Below are 13,210 nucleotides of genomic sequence, written 5' to 3'. Positions count from 1 at the left end.
AGCTCCACACTGTGTTATCTCTGACTCCAGCAACGGCAGTTCTTACTATCTCTGAATGAATTCACTCCTGAATTTGGAAGCATCATCAATGCAAGTACTGCAATTGTTCAAGAAGGAAGTCTACAATTGATTTCCTAGTCAACTAAAGACTAGATATAATGATTAGATATAATGAGACATCAATATTCCTCTAACTGAAATCTTCTAGAGTATCCCTGAATATTTTGAGAATGTAAATGCTCGATAGAATTCTTAAGCAGAGCTAGATCCTTGTCTTTTGATTATTCAGTTTTAGTAGCGAACATGTTAAGGAGCGAATTCATGTCAAAAACTGAGTGAAAATTACAATTCAGTTAAATTTCCACTAGACGGCAACCTTTTATTCTGAGAGACAACTTATTTCAATTGAATTCTGTTATTCATTTTCAAATGGTATGACCCAAGTATTTGATTGACTTCAATACTGCTGGATGTGTTTAATCTGGGAATTAACACAAATTGTTTAATTTACTTTAATTTATGCCACAATTTAAAATCATTATGCTCTGTTTATAACAAAATCACTTTGCATGTTGCTGGAGATTTTTAGGATCGTACAACAAAATAAGACATCTATTAATAAAAAAACAAGTAGTATCCCATGTACTTCTCTGAGAGAGTTAGTGAATATGCTGTTTTATAGTACAAGGGTGTTTATATCATGTAGAAAGTAACAGAAGGGAAGCTAATTTATAGTAACAAGACCAATTATGGACTAACCATTATATATAATCTTTAGTTGACCTGAGAAAGCAATTGTAGACTTCCTGTTTGAATCATTGCAGTTCTTGCATTGATGGAGCTTCCATTATGGTATGCGATAGGTAATTCCAGGATGTGGACCCAGCAATGATGAAAGAAAATGTTGGATACTGCTGGAGGACATGGAGTTTATGGTGTTGTCGCATCATTGCCATTGTTGTCGTTCACATAAGAAACACAAGTCTGAGAAGTGCTGTTGAAGTAGGATCAATCAGTACGTTGCTGTGGTGCATCCTGTAACAAAGAAGCTGAAACCATTGTGCAATAGTGGAGGAGGATAGTGGATATTTTGTATGGTGACATGAATGTCAAGGGAAGAAATTGCTGTATCTTATAAGATTGAATGTTGTTGTGGGACAGATACCCCACTAAGTGCTAGTAGTTTTATTTTTCCTTTTCTGCTCTGCTTTCATGTCATAGTTCGATTTAAGCCTGTGGCAAACATTGAAGCTGAATCATTCTAGTCAAGCTAAAAATTCACCATTAGTAGTCGAAGGTGCCACTAGATGGCACTATTGTTGAATCCTTTAGATACTTTATTGATTATGGAATTTGGAATATGGTCTGGTTAAATTTGTACTGAATCAAAAATTTCTGGTGTAGGTATCAGGAACATAACTGCAGTAGACCAGCTAAGAGGACAGTGGCTTGAATGAGGATGGAGTGGACTGTCAATTAGATTGATTCATATTTCTTCAGCTTTGCGACCTGTGTTATGAAGACCATACCTTTCATTATGTATAGTTTATTTAACTTTTAAATTTTACAATAAGTGCATGGAATTGATTAACCCCAGCATCTGTGTTGGTGAGAACCTTGAAGGAAGCTGAATAGAATTGTCTAATATTGGAACTTTTAGCTATTGATATTTCAGTATTGTCTCTTGCATCCTTATTCTGGGCTCTATTCGTAGCAGTTCTGCCTCCTGCAAACTGCCTGATTCTTCTTCTCTATTCTCAGTTGGTTCTGATTGGACAAGAACTATTGACAAGATCTGTTGGTTATGTGACGACTGATTAGGTATCTTTTTTGCAATATGTTTCGTGCAGCTCTTGACTGTACTTGACTCCACATTGAACCAGATATTGTCTCTAGGCTGAATGAAGATAGAATGGTAAACAATGTGCTGTGATCCTGCTACTGCTTATGATGGCCTGCAACTCTTAACTGTATCCTAATAATGGACTGGAAAACTTGTCCTTAGTTTCGCCCACTCATGGGATCAGCACTATATGAGGGCAGATGTCCTCACAGTGGATTTACTCTGTTAAGTAATCCTTCTAAATATTTAGCCAGGATTAGTGTTGACTCCTGCAGAGTCTGCCTGTTTGCAGTAATTATATGAAAATTATGCCAAATTATTTAGTTTAAATGATTAATATCATTTCTGGTGTTTATGTCGGTAAAACACAGTGTCGGCTTTTAGCCCCACAAAATGGGTGCCTCCAGAATGCAAAGGTGTATTGTTTATGGAAGTGTATTTAAGAAGTTCTTTAGTGGGATTTTTTGGCTATTTTGGAGTCATTTTGTTTTTACTTATTTGATGGGTAGGTCTTGTTTCAGGTTTGTTTCTGTTGTGTATGTGTGAGATTTGAATTTTAGGCTCTCAACATGAAGTAATCCAAGACTAATGGAGATCAGGCTACACACAGTGTGCACCCACTTGTCATCATCTTCTTATCCACATTTATTTACATTTTCAAAGGACAATTCCCTGTTAGCATATCATAAGGATAATTTATATATATATATATATCCAATTTGCTGTGTTCCCATGAAAATCTCCTGTTGTCAGTATAGAAGCTACAGCCAACATATACTGTGTCAGTGTATCTCACTGCAAAAGCAGGTCAGTATTCACAATGGTAAAGCTAACAGTAACAATACCTAACAAATTCTCAGCAGATCCAATCAAAGAGTTTATTTCTGGAATATGTAAAACTAAAATTAAAGACCTAAAATTAGAATCTTGAAAATCAGTATTATTCATATTTCAACATTTAGATGTTACAAACTGAATAGGGTATTAACCAGTCCTACCAATTATAATATTTCCACTTTAGATCAGAAGTAATTAATTCTTCAACAGAAAGCTAAGTATATAGGCCAGGATCTTCCACTCGCCTTGAACTTTCACGCTGCAACGCTGGAATTTCTTGCCAAGTCTTCTGAGCATGGCTTTTCCAGAAATTGTAATTGCAGTGTCCATTGAAGAGTTCCTTCTCAGAGTTGTAGTGCTGGGGAGGAAAGGACACATTCCCTTTGTACAGCAGGAGCTACTGTAAGCTAAGTTTAATGGTCTGCTGTGAATTTTAGTGAATGGGTAATTACAAGAATAGGTATGTGTGTGATTTAAATTGGAGGCTGGCTGGTAGATAGAGTGGCAGATTGATGAGCTGGGTACATTGGTTTGGGGATAATCAGCACAGGTCAGTTGCAGATAATTGGGCTGTGTTTGGTACTCAGGTGATGGGAGGTAGTTGGGATGAAAGAGCATTCAAGATAGGGTTGGGGGAGAAATCATGGGGCAGATGTAGTCAGTTCCGGTAAGTGAGTTAATTGGGTGATCAGGGGTTAGTGTGGGGATGGCGCATGGTCAAGTGATTGGTGGAGGTGGCTGGCTTGATGGAGTGAGGGCCGAGGGGGGAGTTGGGAGCATGGGTGAGTAACTGGAGTGTCTGCTCTGTAGTTGTCCAGGAGTTAGTCTAGATTTTAATCTGTCTTAACATTTTCTTAGTAACTATTCAGGTAATAACTGCAGAATCATCTGAAGTTTCTGACATACTTCAGAGTTGGAGACCTTTGCAGAAAGTCCTGGGGAGAAGGACAATTGCCTGTCAGAAGTTGAAACTTCTTGGACAATTCTCACAGAGGATTCTGATGGGATCCTGACATGTATCTTGGTCTGGTCTCAAATGATGCAGAGATTTTTAAAAAAAAATTCATTAATGGGATGAGAATGTCACTGGCTCGGCAGCATTTAATGCCCATCCCAGAAGGCAGTTCAGAGTCAACCATGTTACTGTGGGTCTGTAGGCCAGACCAGGTAAGGGTGGCAATTTCCTTCCCTAAACGGCATCAGTGAACCAGCTGGGTTTTTCCCAACACGATCATCATTAGATTCTTAATTCCAGATATTTTTATTGAATTCAAATTCCACCATCCGCCGTGGCAGGATTTGAACCCAGTCCCCAAAACATTATCCAGGTCTTTGGATTAACAGTCCAACAATAATACCACTAGGCCATTGCCTCCTCTTGGAAAATTTGTGCCATTATCTGATTCCAAACTGGGTCAAGACCAATAATAGCCCTTTTATTGTATGATCTTTTTTCTTGGAAAAAAAGGTATTTTCTGGCTCTCCATAGCTATATTCATGAACTTACCTAATGTAAGTAAATGTATAAATCCTCCACCTGTCACTTTGTACACCACTTGTTGGATACAACATAATGCTTTGTCACTATCTTATGCATCATAGGTTATTCATGTTAGTAGTATTTTTGAAACTTTTATTATTGAGAGAGTTTTCTGTCCATGCCGATTGCATGGAGATGTGAAATCTTTCAACATCGTACATTTGTGATAAGCCAGATATAATATCATTTATTCTATCCTAGGAATATGATTAGCTCTCAAATCTGAAAACTAACATCTACCAAAGCAGTATGGCATTTTGGTTTCCTGTATCCGCTATTCATATGGCATATCTGTTTAAATCCTTGGGAAAATTTTGTGTAGTGAATTTGTATCAGTTTTACTGGAATGGCTCAAAACAATTTGACTTCAAACAGCAGATAAAAGAAATAAAAGAAAGTTAGTCTGGGCTTGGTTTCAACCTGTCTGCCAAAGATGAATGGATATTTTATTGCATGATTCAATCTTCTAAATTGAGTTAATTTTAAACAGTTCAGTCATAAAATACAAATCAATCTGGTACAGGTATTACTCTTTGTATTTACTCTCCATTCTCTCTACATTTATGCATTTATATAATGTGTAGAGCTTTGTTTATCTTCTTAAAATTAAATTTTGACATGGAACAATGCAAAAGTAACATGAGGACACATGCTCCACTAGCGTTATAGAATTACCGTTGATGCCAGTTTTAAAAGAAGAATAATTTTGATTTTATTTCAGGCATTTTAAAACAAGGGAACAAAATGATTAGATTTGTATCTTCTTTAATTCCTACTGAGAAATTTTTATAGCAATACCATTTTTAATTGTATTAGAGACATGCCTAAGAATAGTTGCAGTTCTGAAGCAAGTTTAGATTTAGTTTTTTTAACTACGTTTTTTCTCTTACTCTGCTATGTGTGGAGAAACGTTAGATATATTATTGGAAAATATCAGGAAACTTCTTCGTCGATTGATGGACCATTCCCACAAATATGCATGCGTATTTTTCTGTTGCTATTTGTTTCAAAGCAAATTGAGAAAGTACTAGCTTTTGGGGTTCCTGAATTGTGTGCTGGAGTAAATAATGGAATTAACTATCTGAAACATGCAGTGTCACTATACAAAGGGTTTCCTAGAGTTTGTACTGAATGATCAACTGGAGTTGAGTTAGGGTTATTCCAGCATCGTGTAACAGATAAGGGAGTTGGGACTTATCCAAGAACCAGTGAACCAAGTTGGCCATTAGACATGCACCTGATTTAAAGTTAAAATAAAATTCTGTAAATGCTGAACCTGAAATAAAAACTAAGTGCTGAAAATATTCAGCAGATTGCCTGGCATCTGTGAAGAGTGAAACAGAATTAACATTTCGAGTCAAATATGACAACTTCTGAACCTTTTTTGGCCAGAAATGCCCTCACAATCAGTGGATCATTCTACCTGCCTCCAGTACTTCCCACCTGAACCCTTCTCTCTGTCCTCTTGTTCACTCCTGACTTTTTCATTGAGAACTGTTGATGTGATATCAGCCATCTTAATTTCTCTGCTCATATCACTCACTCTAACCTGCCTACCTCTGAATTTGCTGTGCACCTGATTTGCCTCTTTTGGGTTTCTTAACCAGGGTTCGTACAAATGGATAAAATGTAATTGGTTCAATTGTATTCTCTTTGTTTTCATTTCCTGCTCACATGGTTGTTTTCAAGTATCCTTGGGATATGCTACAATATTTCTACCTTTTTATTGTTACTTTACTTGTTCAGTTGGCATTATTTCAGTTTTAGGAAGATTGAATTTACTTTGAAGTACATAGATTGAAATACAGCACAAAAAGAAGTCATTGACCCATTTGGTCTATGGCATGTGTGTAAGCTCCACACAAGTCTTCTCTCATTTCACTCTATCAATGTGTCCTTTTTTTTTCTCACTTATCTGCTTCCTCTTAAATGCATTTTATGAAATATCATTAGTACTCCATATGGTAACTTTTTAAAAAAATCATTTGTGGGATGTGGGTGTCACTGGCTGGCCGGTATTTATTGTTCCCTTCCAGTTGCCCTTGAGAAGGTGGTGGTGAGCTGTCTTCATGAACTGTTGCAGTCCACAAGTCTTCAGTACTATTACTGGAATGTTGTCGGGGCACTTAGCCTTTGCAGTATCCAGTATCTCCAACATTTCCTAAATATCACGTGCAGTGAATTGAATTGGCTGAAGACTGGTATCTGTAATGCTGAGGACCACTGGAAGAGGCCGAGATGGATCATCCACCTGGCACTTCTGGCTGAAGATTGCTGCGAAAGCTTCAGCTTTATCTTTTGCACTGATGTGCTGTGGGTTGGCCATTTGGGAGGGAACTGCAGGATTTTGACCCAGCGACAGTGAAGGATTGCCAATATATTTCCAAGTCAGGATAGTGAGTGGGTCGGAGGGGAACTTGAAGGTGGTGCTATTCCCATATATCTGCAGCCCTTGTCCTTCTAGATGGAAGTGGTTGTGGGTTTGGAAGGTGCTGTTTGAGGATCTTTGGTGAATTTCTGCAGTGCATCTTTTAGATAGTACGCACCGCTGCTACTGAGACTCGATGGTGGAGGGAGTGGATGCTTGTGGATGTAATGCCAGTCAAGCGGCCTGCTTTTTCCTCAATGGTGTCAAGCTTCTTGAGTGTTGTTGAGGCTGCAATCATCCAGTCAAGTGGGGAGTATTCCATCACACTTCTGACTTTTGCCTTGTACATGGTGGAAAGGCTTTGGGGAGTCAGGAAATGAGTTATTCACTGCAGTGTTCCTAGCTTCTGACCTGCTCTTGTAGCCACGCTGTTAATGTGGTGAGTCCAGTTGAGCTCCTGGTCAATGGTAACCCCCAGGATATTGATAGTGGGGGATTCAGTGATGGCAACACCATTGAATGTCAAGGGACGGTTGTTAGATTGTCTCTTATTGGTGATGGTCATAACCTGGCGTTTGTGTGGTGTGAATGTTACTTGCCACTTGCCAGCCCAAGCCTGGATATTGTCCAGATCTTGTTGCATTTGAACATGGACTGCTTCAATATTTGAGGAGTCACAAATGGTGCTGAACATTGTGCAATCATCAGCGAACATCCCACCACTGACCTTATGGTGGAGGGAAGGTCATTGATGAGGCAGCTGAAGGTGGTTGGACCTTGGATACTACCCTGAGGAACTCCTACAGAGATGTCCTGGAGCTGAGATGACTGACCTCTCACAACCACAATCATCTTCCTATGTGTCAGGTATGACTCCAACCACTGGAGAGTTTGCCCCCTGATACTCATTGATTTCTTGATGCCACACTCGGTTGAATACAGCCTTGATGTCAAGGGCTGTCATTCTCACCTCACCTTTGGAATTCAGTTCTTTTGTCCATGTTTGAACCAAGGCTGTAATGAGCTCAGGAGATGAGTGACCCTGGCGGAACCCAAACTGGGCATCACTGAGCAGGTTATTTCTGAGCAGGTGCTACTCAATAGCACTGTTGATGACACCTTCCATCATTTTACTGATGATCAAAAGTAGACTGATGGGATGGTCATTGGCCGGGTTGGATTTGTCCTACTTTTTATGTGCAGGACATGTTTGGGCAATTTTCCACATTGCCGTGTGGCTACCAATGTTGTAACATTTCTCTATGAAGAGAGAACAGTGTTATGGTCCAACAGAACTGTGACAGCTTTACCTTTATCTCACTCTATCTAGCATGTGTACGCCCACTCATTCAACTTGTCTAAATCACCTTGAAGCCTCTTTGCATCCTCTTCACAACTCACAATCCTGTCCAGTTCTGTGTCATCAGCAAACTTGGAAATACCACATTTGGTTCCCTCACCCGTGTCATTTATATATATCATATATAGCTGGGGCCTAAGATCCTCATGGTAACCCAGTAGTCACTGCCTGCCAGTCAAAAAAAGACCTGTTTATTCTCACACAGATAGTAGGATCTGCAGATGCTGGAGAATCTGAGATAACAAGGTGTAGAGCTGAATTTCTGAAGAAGGGTCTAGGCTCGAAACGTCAGCTTTCCTGCTCCTCTGATGCTGCTTGGCCTGCTGTGTTCATCCAGCTCTACACCTTGTTATCTCTGTTTATTCTCACACTCTGTTTCCTGTCTGTCCACCAGTTATCCATTTGCGCTGATGTATTACCCCTATTCGATACTCTCTCCACTAATGCCCACTCTTGCCCACTAATCTATTATGAGGGTCCTTTTCAAAGCCTTCTGACACATCTACTTTTAAACAAGGTGTGATCCTTACCCTTTTTGTAAGATTTATGGACCTGTTTAACAGCATTTCCTGCTTTTCAGTTGTAGTCCTTTAGAAATGAATCCAGGGCTTTATTTGTATTTTTATGACCTTGATAATTTTTCAAGGTTAGAAATCTGCATAATTAACAGTTTCTTTAATGACTTGATTTACACTGAAGGGTAGTCGTGAGTCTACCATGTGACTAATAATGGATTTTGAAAGTCTATACATGCTACATCCATATCATTATCTTGTCTCCTTATCTGTTACTTCTGCAAAGAGTTCAATGCATTTAGTTAAGCATGGCCTACCCTTTTGAAATGTCTGCTGGCCACTCTATTATTTTTTGGATTCTGGTTTTCTGTTGAAACATTTATGTTACTAGCTTCTTCCATTTTAAGAGCTGTTCTCACTTTGACTTGCAGTAGAATAGATATTCAGACATGTGACCTAGGTTTGTATGCAGAACTCCCTTACTCCCTTCAGGTTCTCACCTTTCATTAACATAGTATGCATAGCAATTTCTTATGGAAACCTATGTCAAGTTATATCTGGTACTGTGGATTGGGTTTGAAGATTTGGAGGGAACTAGCGCTGTTAATCATTATGATAATTTAAAGTCTATCTCAGTTAATGCCCAAGAAACGGAAAATCAAAAGAATATGCAAACCTAAAACAGGCAGAAGTCATCTAAACAGTAAACTTACAATTCCCTCCAGTATCACCTGATCATCACAGCTACATTATGTCATTTACACAGTCATACATTTAGTTCTTTGGAATGGGGACAATATTAATGGGAATCATGATAAATAACATATTCCCAACACGAACATCTTTGTTGCATTAGAAGACTGCTGAAAAAAAATCTGCTCCTAAGTGGAAAAACAATTATGTCGTGTCAAAAACAATTCAGACATTAGTATGGAAGGTTCCCATCCCAGTTTCTATTTCTGTTAATAGGTTTTCTTATGTTTGTTACATATGATAATGTGTAAGGAATGTTGATCAAAATGAGAGAGTATTCTTTGTCAGGCATCAGCTATTTTGAAACCGTTTTGAAACCAGCTTTTGTCGGATTTCTAGGTTACCATGTTTGTCTGTTGTTTTAATTATGCACATATGAGCAAGCCCCTTTATCAGAATTTTCAAGCCCTCTTCCCTGCAGTATATTTTTCTGAAAATATAGCTTTGCAGCTGTTTCTGAGATTTTGTTGCAAACAGAATATTAGGCAGATTCAAAGTGACCATAGGTTCTTCTGTATTAGGTCACAAAGGTCCCTAGTAATTGTTTTCGTGGAATTCCAGGTAGAGTGCTGTTCCTGCGACGGGTCTTCAAAGGTCTCTGCTGCCTCTACACTTACCTGGAGGGAGGTGAGGAGTTTGATGTATGCACGTGTTGGAAACTTCCTTCTCCTCTGCTAGTATTGTTAGCTGTAATCCATTCTCATTTCAGTCATTTCCTACTCCTGCAGGGAAGGTAACAGAATGATAAGATCAAAAATGGTGCAGTAATGCAGAACAAGAAAATAATAAACAAAAACAGAAATTGCTGCAAAAGCTCAGCAGGTCTGGCAGCATCTTTGGAGAGAAATCAGAGCTAATGCTTCAAGTCAAGTGACCCTTCTTCAGAATATAATAAAGCCTGCCTCAGTAATAAACTACTTCCATCAGAGACAAAAAAAAATCTCAGATAACTAATTGAATTTAGAAACCAATTGCCAAACATTTGACACTTAATAGAATGGAGTATCCCAGTCCCTGTAACACAGTTAGAAGTATCTTAATGGCAAAATAATTTCTATGCCTTCAATTTATCTTTGGTAGATTTGATCTTAAGGAAATTAGAAACTCTTTGACATATTTGATGTTCAGTTGAATGCAAATTGACTTTCTAGTTGTTTTCTTGGAAATGTTAAAACATCATTGTGTTGTTTTATTTCCATTTGGTATATTTCAGAGAACTTTCTGAGGATATTATTGGTTCACAAGTGAGATGAAGATCAGTTATGCAGTTTTCCACTCTGGATTGGTTTAAAGTTCCTAATGCACAATAGAAGCGTTTGGCCGATGGACCTTTGCACTCATCTCAAATAATTGTTACCCAGCTCAGATGACTCCAATGTATCATATTGTTTTTGGCTTTGAAACAACATGCCCAGATGTTTTAGAAATGTATTTGAAGGATAAATGCCAAAGATTTGATTCTTACTATTGTTTCTGTCTTATTACCATTTAAGTCATAGAATTGTACTGTAATATTTTCCCAAATCTTTCTACAATTATTTTACCCTAACTTTTGTACTCTTTAAAGATGCAGATAGAAGGATCTTAATTCTCTAAATTAGACAGCAGCATAAAGTACATTTACATATATTTGCCAAGTTAGTAAAATGTCAAAAACACAGACTGTCGGTGCTGGAAATCTAAAAGAAAAGCAGAAATTACTGGAGAAACTCAGCAGGTCTGGCTGCATCGGTGGAGAGTGTTTCAAGTCCAATGATTATTCTAGAGAACTGAAGAAGGGTACTGGACCCCAAACATCAAGACCATAAAAGAAAGAACAGGAGTAGGTGTTTGGCTACTCGAGCCTGCTTCGCCATTCACTAGGATCGTGGCTGATCCGACATGCCTCGTGTCCACTTTCCTGTGTTTTCGCCATAGCCCCTGATTCCCCTACTGACCAAGAATCTATCCATTTCGGTCATAAATTTGCACAAGAACTCTGCACCCACAGCCCTCTGTGGCAAGGAGTTCCAAAGACTCTCAACCCTCTGAGAGAAGAAATTCTTTCTCGTCTCAGTCTTTAATTGGTGCCTGTATGTACTGAGACTATACCCTCTAGTCTTAGACTGTCTTAGCAGGAGTCCCAACCTGTTAAGACAATCCCTCCATACCAGGGATCATCCTAATGAGCATTCTCTGACCTGCCTCCAATGAAATTCTGCTTTCTGTCCACCTGCCAGATCTGCTGAGTTTTTTGAGCAATTTCTGTTTTTGTTGGTAAAATGTCAGTTATGTGGATACATGATGTAGGAGTGCTCTGGAAGTATATATAATAACATTTCTAAAATTTTGGTTATTTTAGTTTAATAAAAACAGTACAGTGTACATTGCCTATCTTACTTTTTTGTCTTTCTGTATAAGTATTGAATTACTTACTCGCTAAAAGTAGGATTGCAGGTGCAGCAGGTGATTAAAAAGGCAAATGGAATTTTGTCTGCCATTGCTCGAGGGATGGAGTTTAAAAACAGGGAGGCTATGCTGCAGCTGTACAGGGTCCTGGTGAGGCCACATCTGGAGTACTGTGTGCTGTTTTGGTCTCCTTACTTGAGAAGAGATATACTAGCACTGGAGGGGGTGCAGAGGAGATTCACTCGGTTGATTCCAGAGTTGAGAGGGTTGGATTATGAGGAGAGACTGAGTAGACTGCGATTATACTCGTTGGAATTCAGAAGAATGAGGGGAGATCTTATAGAAACATATAAGATTATGAAGGGAATAGATAAGGTGGAGGTAGGGAGGTTGTTTCCGCGAGCAGGTGAAACTAGGACTAGAGGGCATTGCCTCAAAATAAAGGGAAGCAGATGTAGGACTGAGGTCAGGAGGAACTTCTTCACCCAAAGGGTTGTGAATCTGTGGAATTCCCTGCCCAGTGAAGCGGTTGAAGCTACCTCGCTGAATGTTTTTAAGGCAAGGCTAGATAAATTTTTGAGCAGTAAAGGAATTAAGGGTTATGGTGAGTGGGCGGGTAAGTGGAGCTGAGTCTCAAAAAGATCAGCCATGATCTTATTAAATGGCGGGGCAGGCTCGAGGGGCCAGATGGCCTACTCCTGCTCCTGCTCCTAGTTTTTATGTTCTTATGAGCTTTAGTAGTACAGTCAACCTTAACAAGCATCACATATTAAATTCATTTCTCATGTCAATTGGCAGTACATGTAGTTGCAACAAACAGTATATATTTTAGGCTGAATTCCAGAAGGTATTAAAATCAGTAAGTCTTCAATGCTCCATTTTACGCTTTGCCATAAATGAACAACATTTAGCCATCATCATTTCCCGCCATCTCTCCAAGTGTTTGCCTTATAATTCCTTCTTCTGAAGAAGAAGGGTCTAGGCCCGAAATGTCAGCCTTCCTGCTCCTCTGATGCTGCTTGGCCTGCTGTGTTCATCCAGCTCTACACCTTGCTATCTCAGATTCTCCAGCATCTGCAGTTCTTACTATCTCTGAAATAATTTGAAATCTGTTAGTTCTAGATGTACGTGAACCCATTATCTGCCAGTTCATTCACTTTTCTCTGAAACTATCTTGTAAATTTGAGAGAACAGTTAATGAGTGATTTTAAAGTGCAGTATTTTGTTGTCCGCACTATGATTTTTCATCCTGTATACTGATGGTGGTGCAATTCTATACCAGAATTATGTTTGTTTTGTTTTTGGTAATTACTGAATATATATATTCAGAGGCACTTGTTTATGCTGATATATTGTTTCTTTAACTTGGAGGAAACAGGGATTATTTCACATAGAAAGAGGTAATTTTATTATCCCTGAAAGTTGCCACCCAGGTTGATAGGGTTGTTAAGAAGGCGTACGGTGTGTTAGGTTTTATTGGTAGAGGGATTGAGTCTCGGAGCCATGAGGTCATGTTGCAGCTGTACAAAACTCTGGTGTGGCCACGCTTGGAGTATTGCGTACAGTTCTGGTCGCCGCATTATAGGAAGGATGTGGAAGCATTGGA

General features: G+C 39.0%; 1 protein-coding gene across 1 annotated transcript in view; it reads left to right on the top strand.

Moving 5' to 3' along the window:
- The window catches only part of LOC109916468 (leucine-rich repeat-containing protein 72), a 63,692-nt gene extending 52,064 nt beyond the window's left edge, over positions 1 to 11,628 (top strand). Inside the window, 2 exon segments of the mRNA XM_048614630.1 lie at positions 4,942 to 4,968; positions 10,426 to 11,628. Coding sequence (XP_048470587.1) covers positions 4,942 to 4,968; positions 10,426 to 10,586 — 188 coding nt within the window. The 3' untranslated portion in view covers positions 10,587 to 11,628.
- The last annotated feature ends 1,582 nt before the right edge of the window (positions 11,629 to 13,210 follow it).

This window comes from Rhincodon typus, chromosome 2, assembly GCF_021869965.1.
Source record: "Rhincodon typus isolate 14 chromosome 2, sRhiTyp1.1, whole genome shotgun sequence".
Lineage (NCBI taxonomy): Eukaryota > Metazoa > Chordata > Chondrichthyes > Orectolobiformes > Rhincodontidae > Rhincodon > Rhincodon typus.
Note: the sequence above shows the minus strand (reverse complement) of the source record. Positions and strands in the feature narration are given on the sequence as shown.